The sequence below is a fragment of the Anopheles arabiensis genome, chromosome 2, assembly GCF_016920715.1.
Source record: "Anopheles arabiensis isolate DONGOLA chromosome 2, AaraD3, whole genome shotgun sequence".
Taxonomy (NCBI): Eukaryota; Metazoa; Arthropoda; class Insecta; order Diptera; family Culicidae; genus Anopheles; species Anopheles arabiensis.
In genome coordinates this window covers 45,973,911-45,991,441 of record NC_053517.1, presented here as the reverse complement: position 1 = coordinate 45,991,441, position 17,531 = coordinate 45,973,911, and the positions used below count along the sequence as shown (strand labels likewise).

The window sequence follows — 17,531 nt, the reverse complement described above, 5'->3', positions numbered from 1 at the left end:
GTAATGCAGCTGTTTTCCACCAGTTGGAGTAGAACTACATTCAACAGGGATACTACTGAGGAGGGAACAGCACGTTCACTAAAAAGGGTTTCAGAGACACTAGACACTAAAGGCAAACACACTAGATAGAGGCTAGTAGAACCAAGCCATGAGTAAAGGAACCACAACGACACAACACAATGATACGAAGAAGAAAGGAAGGGAATGAAGAAGAAACACAGAAACACACACACACAGACATGAAGACAATTTTAATCTTAATCTTAGAGCGAAAGGGTACCAGGGATGGTGGGCAACAAACGAACGAAATGGTGGGCTGGGAGGTGAGGGTTGCTTTTGATAGGGAAGGCCGAAGGGTGTGGTAGTGGCGGATTTTTGGGAAAGGTCTAAAGGGGGAAGAGACGCATGTTGTAAAACAAACACATACCTGCACTGAGCCATGTCGGTCAGCCGGCGTAAGGTTTCCCAGCGTTCCAGTCTGCTTGGGCACGTCCGGCCAGGCTGCGACACCTCCTTTTGAATTCGTCTGCTATTTTCGATACACGCGGGCGATGGGTGATGGAAGTTTCGGTTGATGAAGAGTGTCGCACCAGGTGACGATACATGAGCATCGCGCACAGATGCGTAAAGTCGATCGAAAAAATCGATCACACGGCAATGGATTTTTGTTTTTCCCCCATTGAGTCAAGCACGTGTGTTTGTTTAAGGCGAGAGATAAAGAGAAGGAAGAAAGAAAAATTGGAACGAAGTTCGTGAATAAATGTCCGCGGGGTTTGAGCCACTAGATTCGTAGCGTAATGTAGGATAAGTCTGCTAAGTTGAATGAACGAGAACACTACAAAAATAGTGCAATGTATAATTATTTTAGAAAAATGAGATTGGATCGAACGGAGAGTCAAAACACGATGCGATGATTGCACAGGGATCGGATTAATCCTATTTCAATTCACACGCAAACCACCCCAAATGCAGGTAGTACAACGACTAGATACGGAGTTTGTTTTGAAGTAAACAAACGAGTACAAGGTGAAGGTGATGCGTGGGGTGGATTAATTCTGGCGGAACAATCATCGATTAAAAGCAGGTTACTAAAACAAGCCATCTTTGTAGCGCTACATGGACTATTCAATCGATATTGTGATAGCGCCATCTATGTTAAGATTTCGTAAGCTCGCGTTATCCGCTAGAGCATTATACCGATCACTAATGATGAACGCCGTTCCGAGCGGCCCATTGCCATACCTTTGCGACGCAACAACGGGATGGAACCATCATAGGACAACACGCACACTACTAACTTGAAGTGATAGAACGAGCACACCTGTATAGGGGACAAGTGCTAGAGACAATGAATATACCAGGACACACTACAGGACCGACAATTGGTGAATAGGAATGGCGGAACATGTGAGAATCTCGCAACATTTTAGCAGAACGTATCTAAACGAAGCCTTAAAATAGACAGTTTTGTAGATGTTCGCGCTCCGCAGGAGCAACGCTAGTGGAATCGATGGAAAAACATAGTTCCAAACCTCTGCTATCTGAATTGTCTCGTCGTTCAGCTCCTCGTCGTAGTAGCTGAAGAAGTCAGCACCTTCCTGCAGAGAAACGAAATCAAGTAGTGTCTTTTTGTTGTTGTTGGGTTTCATTGCACAATATAAATTGATCGTGTGATGTCTACATTGAATCCATTTAAAGAAGTATAAAAAAGGCGATGACAATCGCGACGAAACAATACAACGACGAGAAGCATTCAAAAAAGGCAAATATATTGAGCATTTGCAAACACACTAGTGCATTCATTGGCGATTACTAAAACAGGAACATATTACGAACACTCTCAAGATGATCCTACACACACACATAAAACGACAATGATAAGATGTACGTGTGCTTCGAAGTAATCGTCTATGCTCTCCAGCATCTAAAAAAAAGTACTCTCGACTGAACAAACGAGAGAATTGTGTGAATGTTTGTGTTGATAATGGGTCACGCGATTCAGTACTCGGTTGACCACTTCAATGAACAGTCGCTGTCCAGTCCAACGCACGACACCGGAATGGAAGCACACCATCAATCCACAGCACTAATGTCACCTGATCCCCTGCGCTGTTTGCGCGAGGACGAGATAAGCTTGTTGCGCGAATGCTACTGTCGCGGTCTACCTGGCACATTGGCGCCGTTTCTCTTCATCGATACGCATCTTCGGTGGTGTGAAAAGATTCGCCAAAGCTCCACGAAAGCATGGACCGTTTCGGCTATAGTATGGAAACGATTCTTCACGCTGGCGACATCCGATCGGGAGGAGCTGACAGCTTTGGGAACGTTTGTGGCAATTACTGAAGCAGAAAAGGTAAGATACGCAACAGTCCTTCCATTCTTTCTGCGAAGATAAAAATGTCATTGATATAATGAGATGTCCTTTGCGGTGTAACCCAACTGAACGCGAACAGTGTCCGACAGTAGTGTTCTGGACTCAGCGCGATGATCTGTCACCATTGAAACATGCGCTCGAGAAGACGGCCTACATCAACTGGAAGAGCGACCCCGCATTCAGCTGTGTTGCGCTGGACCACTATCCAATGGTACAGAGTGTGCTGCAGCAAAATGCACCCCATTTAATGTTCCGCAACTCGACATTCTTTCGACTGCCCCGAGAGACAGCTAAGGCAATGAACGTCAGGTATGTAAGCGATGTTAGAGATGCGTTATCACACAAAGCTACATTTCCGCTTCTCCTTTTAATATACTCAGCGTTCCGGATGGTTACGAGATGCTAGCGTTGGATGAGTCACACGCTGCTGAAGTTAACGCCACCTGGCCTCATCGATTTGCAGGTTCGGAGGAATACTACTGCTCACTGTTTCGACTGAACGGTGGACTCGCGTTGACAGAGCGTATGCAAGCAGGCGAAGGACAAAAGAAGCATCTCGCTGGATGGATACTGACGAACGAGTACGGTGCGCTGGCCCATCTCTACATCCAACCAGCCCATCGACAGCGCGGTCTAGCGTCGGTGCTGGTTAAGGCCTGGGTGACAAGGTGGACAGAGGCTCTGGAAGACGAAGACGTTAACGCCGGCGACTCCGAGGTTATCGCATACATTCTGGATGCAAACACAGCTTCTAGAACACTGTTTACAAAGCTAGGGTTCATCGAAATGTCCAAATCCCGATGGTCTAATCCTACTACCAACTGACAGGTACGATTAATTTCCATAATGTTGTACCTCATATATAGGGACTTTACAATCGATCGCGTGAGCAATTCCGGCAATTGCTAATCACACACACACAGCTATTGGGATCCAAAAATGTGTCGTTGCACCTTTCAAGGAAAAATCATGGACATTCGGAGGATGAAGGATAGGACATTGAAGTGAATGTGTTTCGAACAAAAAAAAACCAAAGCAAAGTCAAACAAAAAACGATAAAAACATACGCCAAATCATATTGTCCTTCGGGCAGACGTTAAGACAACAACTGCTCAATATTGTGTAGAGAAATGATACAAAGACTAAATACAATCAAACAGCAAGTTCAAGTGTTTGTTTTGCGTGTCATTTGGTTCAGTGATGGTAGTGTTGGCACGCTGTGCATGTTTTACATTGAATTTTTACATGTGTTTGATGCTAAAAATCATCAACTCGAACTACCAAGGCAAAATTAATTGTGTATGTTGAATTGACACGACTTAGCACACACGCTGCACAAGAGGGAAAAAGAAGTTGTATTCAAACATATTGATGTTTTTTTTCGCGACAAAAGGACGAATCCACAAGAATGTAGAAAAAAGTCAGTTCTTGAGAGCATTCATCGTGGCTTCTTATGATGCAAATAGTTCGAACCACATACGAGACACAACACACAGACACACGCACACATACATAACACGCACACAGATTAGGAGATGATTTAATTATTGCCATATTTCTATTCAATAGATTAACTGCTGGTAGTAGTGCTTATTACGAGTATCGTCATTCACGTTGCAATTAACAAACACTTGTTTTAGTCAACCCGGAGAGAATGATTTTCCGTAGTTGATGAATGGTGATTACAAAAGTTAGTTGTGAACGGAATGTAGAGAAGACATTTTTTGTTTAAAGTGAATCGGCGTTGGTGTGCTGGTTTTGATTGGATGCTCAATTGGTTAGATGACAGAGCAAACAAATCGCTCACACACAAAGGATGTTAAACGTTCGAGTGTTTCGTTTTGTTATTAATAATGGGTTTGCTCAAAACACAGATATGATGTAGGTTGTACAAGCTTTGAAACGTCGTTTTGCAAGTTTTAATGTGCTCATTCTTATGTTGAGGCTGGGCGAACATGAAAGACGGAAGAGTAGAAGACAATCTTTGGGTGTGTTACCGACATGTCGTTGGGGGAACAATTTCTCAAACTTTAACGCATAACAGAGAGGAAACATTCCTAAAGAAGCAATGGTTAATGCACAGTTCAGTCACATCCTTACCTTGTTTGCTGGTGTATGTCTTTCTCGGTTTGGCGACACCACGACTTCGTGACCGGTCTGTAGCGAACCGACGGGCGTTGACTGTTGGAGGGATAAAAGGTAAAACATAAGACCAAACAGTTTACATACAGTGCTTACACAGTTTACAGGAATGCTACATTCACTGCTATTTTATGGGACCGTGTATTACCATGGACAGTTCGAGCGAATGGGTAAATCTAAATAGTTTAACTGAGTGCTCTGTCAGACCAAAACCGTGGATAAAACACAATATAGCGATACAACACAAATCAGTTTTTTTTTTCATAACATACAATAAATACTACTTTTACAAAATCAATAAAGCGCGTGTTGAATATGATACCACTATAGTTATATAACAACGTTTTAAGCTTCGCTAATCTGAGTCTCTTGCTTGGAAACACTTTGTTAAAAACGGCAGTCTTATGCAATGCATAACCAAAAGCAATACACGATATCCCCGTGCGTGTGTCCCTTTATGTTTTACGCAACCAAACATAACAAATGACATTTTCAATCGGTAGTCGCCAACCAGGAATATTGTAAAATAGTTTAATCTTTGAAATTTCCTTTGACCGGGGGAGAGAGAGAGCTTTACTGAAACGCGGCACAATTCGAACCACTCACGACCAGCCAATCCAATTAACGATTCCTATCATTTCCGCCAGTCCTCGTACACATTTATGCAACGCTTTATGAATCATGTTAAGTTTCATATGGAAAGCGCTCCATGCTAAAACCGATACATAATATTATGTTCAACATCCGATCAACCTAGGGTTGTGATTGCATAGCGTTGTTTCTATATTGGCGAAGTTTATTAAATGTTTTTGATAATGATTCGAAATTCTCAAAGGCTGATGATGAATAGGCCCTACTTACTTACACGCAGTACTACGTTACATAAGCCTATTTTGGAAATTTGCTACGACGAGCACGCAAACTACCAAAACAGTGTTTCTCGACGGGACAATAAAACAAATTTAAACATTCTTTACGACTTTTACTAATCGGATTTAAGTAGGACATCAATTCATATCTTTACAGCAAAGTGCTTTCAATCGTTACTTCCAAGCCTACCGGGCGCGCTGGTCCGGACAGACCGCACCATAAGGCGCCCGACATCAAAACACACCTTCGCTGATTTTGTTTTCACGATGTGCGACGGTGGCGCATTACGTAGCTGCCGCAGAACGTGAAAATTTGAAGGCTTTACACATCCCATCATTTCAAGTGCCGTGTCGTTCAACCGATGGAAAACAGTGAGCAGGTACAGTTGATTAAAAAGGTTGTAAAAACGATGTTAAGCAAAAGAGAGAATGGTATTACATGGGACTGAAACAAAAATCCTCATATCGGAACATTTTATTCCACAGCTAATTTTGGATGGGCGTTCCACAAATCATTACTTTGGTCGAAACGACACTAATAATTTCTGCGTTTGAGCCTGAATGTGTCAAAAGTAGAAACGATGGAATTGTGATTTGTTCGAACAATTTCGCATGAGGTGTTTGTCTTCGGACACCAGACTCAATTTCACCATCATTTACGCGTAACGTTCGGAGGCACACAGCACATTCACACTACCACTTGAACTAAATTTGGACTCGCTTCTTGAATCGACGTAATGCAGCGTTCATTTTCTGCCTCTGTAAATCAGCAAACGGTGTGGTCTCTAAGGTAAAATGATGGCAAAACATGAAATAGAGTAACGCACTGTAACAGAACGTTGATATCCAAACGCAAACAAATCGGAACATAGACCATGGCCAGGTTCCGATGCCCTGTTTCTCATCCCTCCATTTTGCCGTGTGCCGCCATCATACTGTCCCAATGTATCTGTCCATAGGCTACGTACCATCGTCTTTCCGGTCCAATCGAATTCACCATCGTCGACGTAACCTTTGAAGTAGAACAGATCCTGAAACAGCCGTCTCAGATGATCGTAATCGGGCGTCTCGAAGAAGTCTAGCCGCCGCACGTAGCGCAGATATTTGGCGAACTCCTCGGGATGACCATCGCAGAGTACCTACAAACAGTAAGCGAATGGGGAAAGCGTTTTAATATTTGCTAGATGCTTTAAAAAAGATGTTCGTAATTGATTGGAAATCAAACTTACATCGATCGGTGTCGCTCGCTTCGTATCACCAATTTTTTGGTATCGCTCTTTGAGTGTGTCCGCTTTAAGACCTTGCCATGGCAGTGAACCTCTTAGGAAATACATGAACATGTGGCCTAGTGCCTCTAGATCATCACGTCTGGATTGTTCTTTACCCATATGCGTATTGATCGACATATACCGCGCCGTACCCGTCAGCGATTTATGCTCTCGATATGGTATGTGTTTATTCGTATCTAAGTCAATATACTCTTTGGCGAGACCAAAATCTGTGAATGAAAGTACATTGTGAAAGCATGCGTGAATTAATGCTTAGCTCAGACAATACGATATAGATATTCAGATCGCTCAAACAACCATTTCTCTATTGCTGCTATGTATACACAGTTTATCTTATAGTATATCATCAAAGATGGCAAACTAATAGTGACAACTCTTTGTTTGTAACTGATTCAAAATCATGTAACAAAGCAAATCTCATCCATTCGGACAGCAGCATTGCCATGGGTGCTTCATTCATCTTTTTCATTGAAACAATCTATAATAATAATAAAAAATGATTCCTGACGCTTATAATGTACCGCGGACAGCAAACACTCTTATAAAAATTCAACCACCATCATCTGATTTCCTACCAACGTCCTCGTGCCTGCTAGATACATGAGCAGGGGGCCAGCCACATGAACAGGCGGGCGGTTGAAAAATTAAAAATAATTTTTCACGGTTGGATACAATTCGCAGGCGAGTTAAAAATTTCTACTTGGGGCGACTCAACATCTGCTACAGGGAAGGAAGAGGTAGCATTGCAAGGTAGGTGAAGTCCAATGCCACGCTTCTAAAACATATGCAGCAAGTCTCACGTGTCATTATGTAAATAACATCCATTGCTGTCTGCTTAGAGTTAACGAACGTACTCAAATAAGAATAGCAATTCACGTATCATTACGTGGATAAACTTTATCGTGATTACAATCGACCGTATATTTGTAGAAATAAGAATGAAAAAGTAACAAGAATGAAAATAAGGATTTAGTATTATTGAATTATTAAAAAAAATGCATGATTGTACAATAAATAATTATGTAAATATAGTAAAAATAAAATAGTTATACCAAAGAAAGAAAAAAGGGTGATCCATTAATCTTAAAAAAGTGTTTTATCCATAAAAAGATATGCGCACGCTCTCATGAAGAACGCAACCGTCATCCCTTGTGGGGATCGAACCCACGACCTTTGGATTAGAAGTCCAACGCGCTATCCGCTGCGCCAAAGGGACACACTGCCATCCGACCGCTAACACCCGAACAGATTCTACACGCCGTTCGGATGCACAACAACTACACGAAACGCTTCACTCGTCCAGCCGAATGAATCTACACCGGATGAACAGCACGTTCGGCGTGAGTTGAATGAAAATGTTCTTCTCACGCGTAACGCTCCAGCTCACCATACGCGAGCGGATTGTTCATCGTGCAGCGCTCACGAAATTTATCTTTCTCATCAAGCAAAAGCGTTCATTTGCTATCTGCCTCGCTTCTACGCAATAGTAGGAAAATGGTTGTTTATTTAGGAAAACGGGAAAATTAAAATATTATCAAAGCATAATACACACTGAAAATTACTAATATCATACTTACCTATTATATGTATAATTTTATCACGTTTATTTGAATTTCTACCGATTAGAAAATTTTCTGGTTTTACATCTCTATAAATTAAATGACGACTATGCACATACTCGATCCTATGGAGCTGTGGAATAGAAATTGATCAGCGAACAAACGTGATAATGCCATCCGTGAACATTGACGTGCATCGGTTTAGGAAGGGAAGAAAAGAGTAGAAAAAATGAATTAGTATCTTTTTATATTTATGCTAACATGCTCTGCTGTTAAATCTCCATACGGTGGCTGGTGTAAATTTTTGTTTCCACAAACCTCTCTTTTTCATCATCAAAATCCTTGTCAAAATACTTGTTAAAAGACAAAATGTTAACACTGTTTCCCACTCTCTGTATCCTTTTTTATTTGTTTTGCTCTCCATTCAGATCTGAAAACCTTACTTTCTGCAATAACTGTTGACTTGAAAGCTGTGTTCTTTCTGTGTGTATGTCTGCTTCCATTTTCAAAGTTCTTTGTTAAGTATGGGTGTCGTAGTCGGTCAGTCAGTTAGTTAGGTAAGTATGTCAGGCTACTAGCTCATGGCAAATGCTGTTTTTACATAATTTTATGATTTTGCGTGAATATATGTCATAAGCTACTTAAAAATAGGGAAGATATATATTGACTTATTTTGTAAAACAAAACCAAATAATTGTTAAACAAAACATCATGTTTTTTTATGACGTGCATATTGAATGTGATGAAATGTTAACGCTTCCCCTTTCATTTTGCTATAAAAATCGTACATTAATTGTTTTAGGATTTAATGTAGGATATTGATCGTACAGAAACTTATGGCCATTGATCCATGAAGGACATCTCTTTTTAAAAGAAGAAAGAACGGCTCCGGTCTTACTGTTTAAAAGGGGAAGACGCTCTATTATAAAAAAATAATAATTTTTGTAGAAACCAAATAGGTTTTCGCAACATGAATTAATTAATTTATTTAATAATGTTTCACCTGCGCAGTCTGCAAAAATCGTAACATAAAAAAAACTTTACTTCCAAGCAGTTGGTTGCAGGCATTTTTATTTTCAAGTTATTCTACACTTACATTAAACCACGACTGTTTAAACAAATGTAAATTATGGCACTGAATGATTAAAGTTTAACATAAGCTTTCATTCATTTTAGCATTCGCCAACGAATCATCACATCGTTAAACTCAAGATATCCCAAGGACTCGTCGAGCGCTATCCATTAACGTAATTCAGCTAAGATAAACAGGTCCCCATTAATCTCAGTTCTCAACTCAACATGCCCACAAGACTAACATTACTTTCGTTTCGGGTGCTGCTCTTGCCACCGTTAGCATCGCCAACACAAGCATCGCCTTTAAGCAAATCCCTTTTTAGCACCTCCTTTTCATGAGACCCCCCCACACACACAGTCCTCCTCCTCCTCCTCAAGCTATCTCTTTTATCATGGATCGAAGGATAAAACTGTGGTGTCATGGTGGCCAGGTGTCGCGTAAACACTCAATTATCCTGTCTGCATCCAAATCAGGACTGAGTGCTACGTGTGTACTACCAGCCACACACGCTACATCAGTGGGTGTAGCGGTCACCGCTGTTGCTATAATGCTATTTTTGTAGCGGATGAGCGAACGAGCGTAGGAAGGTGACAAATAGACGCTACCCTTAACAAGCCATCTCTCAATCAGTTCGGCAAACAGGATTCTCGCACAAGCTTTCGGTAAAAAAAAAAAACCGATGGTTTCCTGTTGAAAGAAGCAACCCTTTGCGCAAAGGTAAGACGCATTACTAACAGAGCAGAGCAAAATAGTGAAGCTTTTATTGGAAGCTCCGGAATCAGGATCAGAGCATCTATGCCATGTGGTGGTGGTAACAGTACTCTCTCCAAGAGAAATGAGATACAAGGGAACGATTAATTGCTGCTTACAATGAGGTGCGAATTAAGGGACAACAATGAGCCCCCCTCGATGTAGTTTAACAAGTACTAACGAGAGCATAAGCCTTTGCTGGGGGTTGAAGGAAATGTGAAGCCAAAAAATTAAAGAACAGAGTAGATGATGCTGGTTTGGGAAGCCAAACAACAAGTTGAAAGCTCGAAATTGCCACAACATATTATAAACAAAATATAAACACACACACACACACGCCCATATACACAAATGCTTTCCTCTTTAGCTAAAGCGAATAATTATTCCCTAGGTGAAAATGCATTTTTAAAACACCACTAGCATGTTTGTTTGCATTTAGATGCTAATCTGAACACATTCTGTTTGTGGTTGAAACGTTTACCAGCGATCAACCTTGGACCAATGCACGCTAAAGCACCTGCAGCGCAACTTTCCCACAAAGCAAGCAACAACACCTTACCATGCCTCCCGCCAAACGACAATGACGCGATCCTCAATGACTTAATAAACCATTTGAATGCAGTTTTACAGCGAGACCTACTGCTTAGCAGCAAAATACTCCCAGCATGAAATAAAATGGGAGTAAAAGTTCCCGTCGCTCCAGCTGAATGCTTGGCGGGTTGAAGAAATCTGGTGATGACATTAAATGTTAACCTTCTACTAATTGTGTGTTAATTGTTGTTTCGTGTGCCAGAAAACGGAGAAAGGGAGAATTTTGGACAAATTTTGAAATCGTTGTGAGTTTGCCAGCTGCCCACAATGAGAGTATGCAAATGGAAAATGGGATCTGAGAGTGTAGGTAGTCAGGTAGGAAGGTAGGTGTACTTTCATTTGTATGGGTTTTGAAAGTAATAATAACTTTAAATAGAATATATTATCAAAATAGCTAATTGAGTTTAAGACAACAACATAGGTTGATTAGTATATTCAAATAGAAATACGATCAATTGAAGAACCGTTGAGAGCAATTATCCATTTCAACACAGTGTACTTTTTTCTGTTTTACAGCATCAATTCACTGAGCAGGAGTGAAAGCCCCACCGTACAATGACAGATGAAACAGATAGTTACTGGCGAGATCCTAGAAGACCCTAACCTAACATGATTCTTCTTGCTCGAATCAGAGGATAGGTTCGGAAGGTTGGCGGCAGCAAAACTCATCATCCCCCGCGAGGTTAAGGGAGACGACACCGACTGACTGGCTGCCTGGCTGCCTGGCTGGCTGGCTGACTGACTGACTGACTGACTGACTGACGGACTGCCTGCAGGGAAGAGTAGCTTGCAGGTGATTTGTTTCGTCAGCGAGTGACTGAGCAGAAATAGCGTGCTGCTCCTGCTCTTGCTGTTTTCATCTGCTTTTTATGTTTGGCAAAGCGGAGCATCTTCATAACGCCTACGCACACACATCCCTCTCCCACCTTCCGCCATTTCGAGCCATATGTTTAAGTTGTATTCTAAATTTAGCACCAATCGACACACACGAACACAACACATACACACATACTCCGTCCCCGAATCACACTCTAATCGTGTACTTCTCTTCATCGCCAACATAATGCTCCCAAGAGGGGATAAGTTTGCTGTTCTACCTCTTCCCATCATGTCGCCCACTGTCGTTGCTATCGGAAGCGCCACAGCGTTCTTTCTGTCCGGCATTGCGGCGTCCGTTCCATTCCTCGGCCCTATTGTTTCAAACAGAGTTTCGGTTGCGTAAGAAATGGAAGCTAAAGAACTTGTGAGCAGAATTTGTGCTATCTCACTATCTCATTTGTGCGACTGACTGTGGTTATAGTAGCGCGCAACCCCTGAGGGCATATACTCGCGCTTGGTGCTATGTGTAATAGAACAACACTTCTCATCTCCATTTTCTCCAATCAATATTTCCTGCGCTTTGGCAAAATCAACGGAACCGAGCGAGCGGACAGGGCAGGCGAGCACGCGCGCCTTCATAAATATCAAGTAGGCAAAACATATCCGGTGAGTTGATTTTCTTTTGCATGTTAGTTAAATCCTTGATAAACCTGAACGGCAGCGCGTAAAGGCCGTTGATTAACGGAAATGGGAGAGTCTACCTGCTCCATCGTCCGGAAAGTGTCGCTACGGTCTAGCCGCATTCAAACGTGTGTCGGCATACGTGTTTCCGTTGTAAAAAATATGCTTGCTTTTGTGTTAGTGGCTTGTTATTCACGGGTAACAGGTTCAAATCCACCCCAGAGCTGAAAACATTCATTTGAGGATTTTAATCGATCGATGTGTTGCAAGCCGTAGCCGGAAAGAGTCTACACAGAAATAGAAGATGTAAAATCAAAATAATAATTATGGATTTTGTTAAGTTGGTAAGCTCAGATGAAAATCCAGCACAGGGGAAAGGAAATATTTAAAAATATATTTTTTTGTTTTGGACTGTTTATCCTTTTCGGAGAAGCTTGACAGAGCATAGAAATAAAAAAACACAGTGAGCGACACAGTGATAAAAATTGAAAAAAAAGAACTGTGTAACACATTTTTTATCAATCCCTTCTCCACCTTTAGTTCTTCACACCTCAAAGATGCCGTTCATTCCTAGGTAGGTAGTATGCGGAGAACACGGTTTCAATTTTTACAATCCTAAAAATCTTCAAGATTAAATGAAATGAAGGATCTTCCGAAAAAGTAGGGGTATCATAAATGCTTGAAAAATCATCCCAGCGTCACACCTTCCGAGAAAAAGGTTGATTAAAATTGGAAAATGTTCTCAAAACGATCCAAAAGGTACCGAACAGTGCTTCAACACGAAGAAAAGGTACACACAAAGGTACACAAAGCTTTAATTCAAGGTAAGTAGTAAGCAAAAGGTACCAAAAAAGCTAAACCTTTAAGGCTACTCCTCCTAAGGATAGGTCATAAAAAACGAAGATATTAATTTTCAATCATTTTCTTGACGCAAAAGCGCTATCTTTAGACCTGCTCACAGCTACAATACTCTGCGTAGTTAGTAATAGGTAGTTATGTTATTGACTTGTTTAAAAAAAACTTCAACTTTAATAAATGAAAACTATAAGGGTACGAACTTTTCTACCTTAAATTAAAAGTATTTTTGTTGGTTGTGGTATAAAAATAGGGCACCATTGCATGGTAGGACATATGTACATTGCCGCACACAGCCTATTTTAGCCTTTTTATTGCAAAGTGCAATAAATTCGATTCCAGCAAGCAACAGTTCTGCGGGTAGCTTTTAAATATCGATCGGTTTGTTTCCATCGTAAAAAAAAAAGGAAAACACAACACACCAAACAGAAACAGAGGAAACAATGACACTGGCAATGAAAAATCAATTCACTTAACGTAACCACCACTTCACCCATTCTGACAAAATAGCTACGCCATGCCTCTCTTACTCTCTTGGCGGACAATCTGAGGGAAGACTAGGAAGGGGAGTTATGTATAACCAGCAAATATTGTTTCCTTCTCTCCTAAACGTTGTCCTCGCGTAAATCCGTCCGGACGGTAAAAATAAGTCAAGGGTAGTTGTGCCGTGTTGCCTCCCTCGCCGATGATGCAATTGCCAGTATCGACCCGGGAGGTGCACAGGTAAGCGTTTGTGTGATTGTGGTCTATGTGGGATTCTAAGTTTCACATTAAACATGCCACCTTGTATGTCCGTTTATTTAAATAGATATCTCACCCACATGTGCAACAACATTGTGTTTAACGACTATGCCCCCGCCTGACTGCAACTCTATTCCCGAAACAACAACAACATTTAACAAACATCTGCATTGGGTAGGACACGACGTGTTGTCACGATGTACCCCGGAGTATCCACACCTAGACCCACACATACACAGACACAACAACATCCTGTCCTCTGGGCAGACATTCAATCAATTCAACAGTACAAAGGTAAGCGCATTTTCCATTGCTGCAGGTGGAGCAACAAAAAAAACAGGAGAAATAAACAAACGAACAAAAACTCGCTTCCTTCAGCGACACTGTGTCTATGACCTGAAAAGCCTCGATTTTCCTCCGACAATGCTGCTGCTGACACAGAAACGTCATCGTGTGATTTCCGAAGTAGGCAAGAAGCATTTGGTATGTACAAACGCTTACATCATGCACCTGAATGTATGTGTGTTTTAAAAAAGGGCTTTCCTTCTACTTCTCAATAAATCAACAAAGGTTCAGAAAAGTCCAAAGGATTAGCGGCCCATAAAGACCCTCAACGTCATGCCATACCCTTCGTATTACTGTGCACGTGTTGACATTCAATGTTAGCGCAGCTGGGTAGCGTACATGAGTACATATGTAGCTCATGTATATTTCGCTTAGTTAAAAATTTGCGATGCTATTTTGAAATCGATAACTGCTGACTGTTGAGGTGGTGATGATAATGTTTGGCGGTATGCATTAATCACGAAACCAGGTTACAACATCATAAGGTGTTGTCTGAGCAACGAAGTATGTGTGAGATAGAATATGGAGCGGCGAAGCTATATTCCATTCCTGTCCATCATCATTGTTGCAATATCTGCAGCGTAGATGGCATGAACTTAAAACTGCAGTGATACTTCTACAACTACCTTCTTCTTCTTCTCAAGTTTGCTACTTCTACAACAACCTTGAGCATATTCACTACCTACAACACATTGTATGTTCGCCCCACTGTAAATTCGTTCGCTTGTCTACCGATATGTAAGCAAAGGTAGTACAGTGAAACATTTTATGCAAATAAGTGTGTTCCATCGTATCCAGAAAGAGAAACCTAACAAGCTCGTCGCAACTTGCTACAGTTTTTCCATACGGCAGCTAGTAATGGTTACCATTGGAATTGTTGTACGTGGTCGTTTTGTAAAGTTTGAAGTTAAGCGACGTGGCAAATGTCGAGCGTTTAACAGCTGGCGATGGCACTATTTTCTTGCTGTTTTAAGTATGTTCACATTGAAGCCACAAGAAGTCACATAAAAAGCTTGAGCACGAAATTATGTAAGCAGTATCAGCATAATTCCAACATACCAAATGATAAAGAATATTATTTACAAACATAATACAATAATTTCTAATAATTAGTAGTAATTATTAACAAACAAATTACTAAACTCAATAAAATACCCTCAGTTAAAAGTGGCACAGATTATATGTTTTACGTTTTTACATATTAAACATATTACAGGGTAAATTAATGATATGTACATACCAAGTTCATTATTTGCCAGTAGCTGATTTAACTATTTCTAATCGCTGCATACATACATTTATTTGACGATATGGCATTAAAAATTTATGAGAAAAAAAACAGAAAATTGTATACGGCGCAAATTATTGTACAAGTAATTGAATTAGTGGAACGCTTACTGTTGAATTCGAGTTGCGTACTCTATTTTAACTACTCGGGAAGGCCACTGTTTGACCTTTGTCTCTCGCTAACGGTTAGTTCCAACCAGTGATAACATAAAAAGATGGCTGAAAATCAACTCGAACACGGTTCTAAATCCATGCTCACGTGAAGCAAAGCGTGCATCCGTAGAAGGCAAAAATAAAATTTCAATTGGAAAATTGCTGAGATAAAGAAAATTAGGTAGATGAGCTGCGATGAGTCTATGTGCACAGCACACCACATTGCGACGACGAACCTGCTTGATGGAACACACTTGATAGATTGTATCCACTCGCTTACAGTTTTGAAGACAAAAGACGACGATCTGAAGCTTATGAGAGGATGTTGGCAATATCCCGAAATGTATAACAATTGCTTTTGCTGCGGTTATGGTCTCAATAATAAAGGTGCACTACTAGCATTGATTCTATGATGCTTCTTGTTGAAGGGGACTTAGAAAGCAAATTTCGTTGACACTGTACACACATACACACAAATTGGTATTATATTTACGCTGCACAAACACGCAACATTTTTGCATCTTAAACTAGAACAGAAATTCGAAAATACGTGACCTAAAGGTTGATTATACACCGTACAAAATATAAAATATGTAGCTTGAGCTTTGTGTAAATGGACTCCAGGAAGGGAGTACGTGCTTTTATGGTTTGGTAGACGCTTGACGCTCCCAAGGATTGAACATATGTGCAATTCAATTGGCACAATTTAATCTTTCATCGTTATGAATGTCGGTTGATAAGCGAAGTAGTAGTAGTAATAGTAGTAGTAGAAGTAGTAGTAGTAGAAGTAGTAGTAGTAAAAGTAGTACGAGTTATAGTTAGAGTAGTAGATATTTGCAGTGTGATAATATATGAAACTAATTTGCATATTTATTAGAATCAACAATTCAAGAAAAAACAAAAGAGGAAAAAATAATGTGCAAACAACACACACACAACACAAATAAAACCATATCAAATATTATCTTTACAAATCAAGTTTGACTGACACTACTAAAGAATTGAATGTACCACGACCAATAAATTTAGAACTTAAAACTTCACCACGAACACTCAACAAAACTTGCTAGTACCGCTCAGAAGTGTTTGTTTCGGAAAGGAGTGATGTGCACAGAATTGGAACAAAGAAACGAATGCTAGTGGGCACCTACAACTTCATGGTATACGAAACTACGAAACTTGTGTGGCAAACGATACAGAGAATGAGAAAAGGTAGGTAATGCCAAATAGGGAGTCATAACTTTGATATTTCTCTTAGATTAATTTCGTAACAACTTAGAAGGATACGTGATGAAAAAGAGGGATAGGGTTTGGTATTACTGTTTGCCACCATAACAGCAACACATGCGTATCGGTCTCTCGATCTAGTGTTTAGGTTACTTACTAATTGTATTGCTATCATCAGTACTGTCTTCAGTGAGAATCGCCGACCGCACAAGTCGAACAGATCTTCGAGCGACGGGCCGAGCAATTCCATTACTAGTGCATTGTATTTGCCGCAGGGCCCGAAGTAGTAAACCTCCGGTATTCCTTCCGCTAGTGGGGACGACAGTTTGTCGTGGTCGGTTGAGGCCGGTCGGCCAACCGTACAACAGTATGCAGACAGGGAAGACGCACATTGAACGCATTATTGATGAAAGAGCGTCCACAGTTAACGTGTGCAGACAGAAGCGAGAGAGAAAGAGAGAGAAATAGAGAGAGAAAAAACAGAAATAACGCGTGTGCACATTGCAAACAGAGAGATAGAGAGAGATAAAGACCATTAACATTCGGTTTGGTACAAAAAATGTGTAATAGTTTGTTCGTGTGTTTTACAAAATTTACAAATAACCATAATAATTTAATTCGTTTGCATTTTTATCGCCGTGTCACTTTACGAAATAGAATGTTTATAATTTTGCATTTAATTACAGTTTAGGACGTAAAACGTAGAGGAAAAAGGGCACAACGAGTGAAAAATATGCAAAAGTACAATAGCAAAGAGAACAACAGTTTTAATGG

The 17,531-nt window shown here is 40.7% G+C and overlaps 2 protein-coding genes and 1 non-coding gene across 20 annotated transcripts in view; 1 reads left to right on the top strand and 2 right to left on the bottom strand.

The window, feature by feature from the left end:
• The window catches only part of LOC120894275 (casein kinase I), a 76,018-nt gene that overhangs the window by 13,106 nt on the left and 45,381 nt on the right, over window positions 1-17,531 (bottom strand). For 2 of the 18 annotated variants that reach the window (XM_040296761.1, XM_040296767.1), the window contains 7 exons: window positions 8,252-8,366; window positions 6,615-6,883; window positions 6,354-6,524; window positions 5,631-5,705; window positions 4,475-4,555; window positions 1,533-1,598; window positions 428-529 (listed from right to left, as the gene is read on the bottom strand). In XM_040296761.1, the coding sequence (XP_040152695.1) occupies window positions 428-529; window positions 1,533-1,598; window positions 4,475-4,555; window positions 5,631-5,705; window positions 6,354-6,524; window positions 6,615-6,883; window positions 8,252-8,366 (879 nt within the window). Of the gene's footprint in view, window positions 1-427; window positions 530-1,532; window positions 1,599-4,474; window positions 4,556-5,630; window positions 5,706-5,743; window positions 6,171-6,353; window positions 6,525-6,614; window positions 6,884-8,251; window positions 8,367-16,914; window positions 17,067-17,531 lie in introns of those variants that run through there. The other 16 variants (XM_040296763.1, XM_040296762.1, XM_040296779.1 and 13 more) reach the window with 16 other exon arrangements.
• LOC120894280 lies at window positions 1,934-3,543 on the top strand. Its single transcript, XM_040296783.1, has 3 exons — window positions 1,934-2,353; window positions 2,454-2,683; window positions 2,755-3,543. The coding sequence occupies exons 1-3, from the start codon at window positions 1,970-1,972 to the stop codon at window positions 3,197-3,199; spliced, it is 1,059 nt and encodes a 352-aa protein (XP_040152717.1). The 5' UTR covers window positions 1,934-1,969; the 3' UTR covers window positions 3,200-3,543.
• On the bottom strand, window positions 7,818-7,890 carry Trnar-ucu. The gene has a single exon. It is a non-coding gene; the product is annotated as a tRNA-Arg (tRNA).

Bases quoted from the DNA above. Each gene is read 5' to 3' on its own strand.
- LOC120894280 (XM_040296783.1), top strand. From the start codon at position 1,970: ATGTTTGTGTTGATAATGGGTCACGCGATTCAGTACTCGGTTGACCAC. The intron at 2,354-2,453 runs GTAAGATACGCA...GAACGCGAACAG, and splicing joins CAATTACTGAAGCAGAAAAG to TGTCCGACAGTAGTGTTCTG. The intron at 2,684-2,754 runs GTATGTAAGCGA...TAATATACTCAG, and splicing joins GCTAAGGCAATGAACGTCAG to CGTTCCGGATGGTTACGAGA.